The 3455-nt window shown below is 45.8% G+C and overlaps 1 protein-coding gene across 1 annotated transcript; it reads left to right on the top strand.

Moving 5' to 3' along the window:
• Positions 1–518: 518 nt before the first annotated feature.
• LOC110734781 lies at positions 519–2250 on the top strand. The gene is made up of 3 exons (XM_021914930.1): positions 519–1624; positions 2007–2103; positions 2185–2250. Exons 1-3 carry the CDS (start codon positions 519–521, stop codon positions 2248–2250), a joined length of 1269 nt encoding a protein of 422 aa, XP_021770622.1.
• Positions 2251–3455: the final 1205 nt, after the last annotated feature.

The following is a 3455-nucleotide window of genomic DNA, read 5'->3' as shown; positions in this document are numbered from 1 at the left end:
TCAAACAACATTCCATCAAATGAATATGGGATGGGATCTTTCAGTCGAATGTTGCAGGACGATCCATTTCACATGCCGTTATGTTCTCATATAGCTTCACCAGTACATGCGGGGGGATGTGTGACAATGTTCGGCCAACCTAATCCTTCGTCATCGAACACCGTGGCACCTTCACCGATGCAATTGCATAGTTATTCTTCTATGCAAGATGATGTTCAAGCATCACCGTCTCGAGAAGAGCCAAATCATTTTGATGATATTGTGTATAATGAATTGTCGGTGTATGATGTGTATGCAGAAACAAATGATCAGGATGAGAACGGAGAGGAGGATGATGAACCTGCACAGATGGAAGTTGGCGAGCCCTTGGTTAGAACTCCCTACCTTGGTTCAGTGAGGTAAACGAGAACTATGAAGTTGATCAGTATTGGGCCGAATCGGGTAGCCATACATCGTTTGTTCCCGAGGGACAATTTGAGAAGGGAATGTATTTTGAAAGTAAGAAAATGCTTCAAGAAATGGTGAAGATGTATTCTATACAGAGGAGTCAATTCTACACCACAGTGACCTCGAATGATAGTGTCCTTCATCTACAACGCAAGAAGAAATGTGGTTGGATGCTACGGGGTACCAAATCTAGTGAGCACTCGCGTGGTTTTACCATAGTCACGTACAAAGGCCCGCACCGGGAAATATGTGTCACTGAAATACTATCTACCGATCACCCACACTTGGATTCGTCCATAATAGCAGAGTATGTGAAGTCCTTTGTGCGGAAAGATCCGTCCTTGAAAGTTGAATTCATACAGGAACTAATCTCCAAGCAATTTCATTTTGATGTCCCGTATCGGAGAGCGTGGTATGCCAAGGAGAAAGCGGCTGAAATATTTTGGGATTGGGAGAGTTCTTACGACAGACTTCCGCACTTCATGCTAGCACTCCTACGGTCAAACCCGGGAACATGTGTCATATGGAAACACAAAGATTTGGTGGACGGTGTGTACTACAGCAACATGGAAGTGTTTGAACGAGTGTTTCAGGCCTTCGGTCCTTGTATCGACGGCTTTAAACATTGTATGCCTGTTATATGTATCGATGGAACGCACTTGTACGTGAAGTATAAAGGAACACTGTTGGTTGCTACAAGTGTTGATGCAAGCTTCCAAGTATTTCCTCTAGCATTTGCGGTGGTTAAAGGGGAAAACACTTCCAGTTGGTCTTGGTTCCTGGGTTGTATTCGGGATCGTGTCACGCAACGGGATGGCCTCTGTGTTATATATGATCGACATCCTGGGATCATTGCAGCAATGAATGATCCTAATGTTGGATTCACCCAGCCACAAGCCTATCATAGGTTTTGTGTCCGCCACATAGCTTCTAACTTGAAGACTCACGTGCGAAGTAACGACATGAGAGATAAGTTCAAGCCTGCGGCGTACCAAAGGCAGGAAAGAAGACTTCAAGCTGATCTGTGTTTCATTAGTGAGGCATGTACCAAGGCCATGGAGTACATTGTTCAAGTCCCGTACACTATGTGGTCTCTCTTTCACGACAATGGTCGCAAATATGGGATATGTACTACAAACTTCTCAGAAACATTTAACAATGTGTTGAAGGGAGCTCGGTTTCTACCGTACCGATCATGTCCCTTGTCGAGTTAACCTTCCACAGAGTTAACAAGTATTTCACTTTGAGAAGGGAGTCTTCCGAGGCTAGGTCTGATCAGGGACTTCCATACCCCCCAAAGGTCACTACGATCCTGAAGAAGAACACCGCAAAAGTAGATATCATATAGTGGATGCGTATCATCGTCGTTTGCATATTTACCAAGTGACAACAGAAAAGGGAGAGCGAATTACCTACAACAGAAAGCCAAATATCATAGAGTGGATGCGTATAATCTTTCTCATATCCGGCGTGTTGTTCGGGAACAAGAGCGGGAGCCATATGCTGCTTATTTACCTACAGTTGTTAGACCACGATTGGGATCATATCGGTGGATATAGCTGGGGTAGTTCCTGTTTGGCGATGTTGTATCGCCACCTGTGTAGAGCCTCACAGAGTGGTGCACTCGAGATTGGTGGACCTCTAATCGTGCTTCAGGTAACCAACCTAGTTTTTCACAAGCTATTTAGGCAATGACTAATGTCATACTTAACATAGTTTTGTATTTTTCTATTGCAGTTATGGGCTTGGGAGCACATCCATGTAGGAAGACCAGGTAGGCCTGCTGTACATCGTTGGGGGTAGCAGGACTGGGATGACCAGTATGAGCCGTACATCGCTCCACCGCTCCCTGTAGCTGATGAGGCATACAGTTGCAGGTTTGTAACATTTGTCATTCTTTTTCACCCCCATACGGTTTCATTTAGCTAACAAACAAAACAACTTTGTTTCCATAGGTGGGTGGTCCCCAGACTCACATAGGCGCTTGCGGCGACGGGTCTTCTGTACTACCGAGACGCTCTTGATCGACACACTGGGCATCAAGTGGAAACTTTTAAGATATTTGAAAATAATTATGTACTGTGTATACAATATGTGGACTAACTTAATTATAATATTTATTTTGATGTATTATTGCAGATCACTAGAGTTGGTAGATGTCATGCCTGCACATCTACTAGATCATCAGGCAGAGTGGCGTGCCAGGGTCCCCCTGATTTGTTTTGAGGTTGTGGAGAGTCACCTACCCTACCGCGTCATGCGACAGTTCCAACTACGCAAGTCTATTCCCTAGCATTGTGACACTAGTGTACGCCTTCACGGCATTGACCATGGCGGGGAAAAGGAGAGATAAACTGGTCACTGGAGCATTGGCAATTCCTTTAGCTATGGTAGCAACGGTTGGATTATGTCGTTCGAGGTGATCCGACGCAAGGCGTTATGGATCCTCACGATCCGTACATGGTGTGGTACAGGCGTATTATACGCCGTTTCATCAACCCCAGCTACACACCATCGTCCACACATTACCATCCAGCATATGACGTCATTAGCGGATATGTGAGTTTCTTTTATTCTACTTATCGTCCTAATTTTTTATTTTTTTTTATATATCATGTAACTGACTGATCGATGATTACTGCAGGCGGCGGATATGGTGGCGATGTTTGATGCACTGTCACTCGCCCTTGTAGACAGACCCACCAGAGCCCAAGTTGAGCGGATGCGAGATATGTCCGTGACTTCCTTACAGAGACATGGTCACAGTTATCTCGTCCACCAGCGGGACGACCAAGATGACCACTCCTTCCATTCATAGTTCGACCCCGTCCAGAGTAGCGGTGGAGGTGATCCTACGACACCCACAGACGCAGAGGAGTACATCATCCACATTACTGCGCCCACTGGGACCCAGGAGGACACATCGTCCAACCAGCTCACTCCCCCACCGCCTCGAGACCCATTCACCACCATTACTCATTACAATCGGCGTCGTAGACGGAGGGACG

The sequence above is a fragment of the Chenopodium quinoa genome, unplaced genomic scaffold (genome assembly GCF_001683475.1).
Source record: "Chenopodium quinoa cultivar QQ74 unplaced genomic scaffold, ASM168347v1, whole genome shotgun sequence".
Classification (NCBI taxonomy): Eukaryota; Viridiplantae; Streptophyta; class Magnoliopsida; order Caryophyllales; family Amaranthaceae; genus Chenopodium; species Chenopodium quinoa.
The sequence above is the reverse complement of the archived record's forward strand: the minus strand, read 5'-3'. Positions and strand labels throughout refer to the sequence as shown.

Coding starts and splice junctions, on each gene's coding strand:
- LOC110734781 (XM_021914930.1), top strand. CDS start 519: ATGGTGAAGATGTATTCTATACAGAGGAGTCAATTCTACACCACAGTG. Junction 1,625..2,006: donor AATGTGTTGAAGGGAGCTCG/GTTTCTACCGTA, acceptor CGGTGGATATAG/CTGGGGTAGTTCCTGTTTGG. Junction 2,104..2,184: donor GACCTCTAATCGTGCTTCAG/GTAACCAACCTA, acceptor TTTCTATTGCAG/TTATGGGCTTGGGAGCACAT.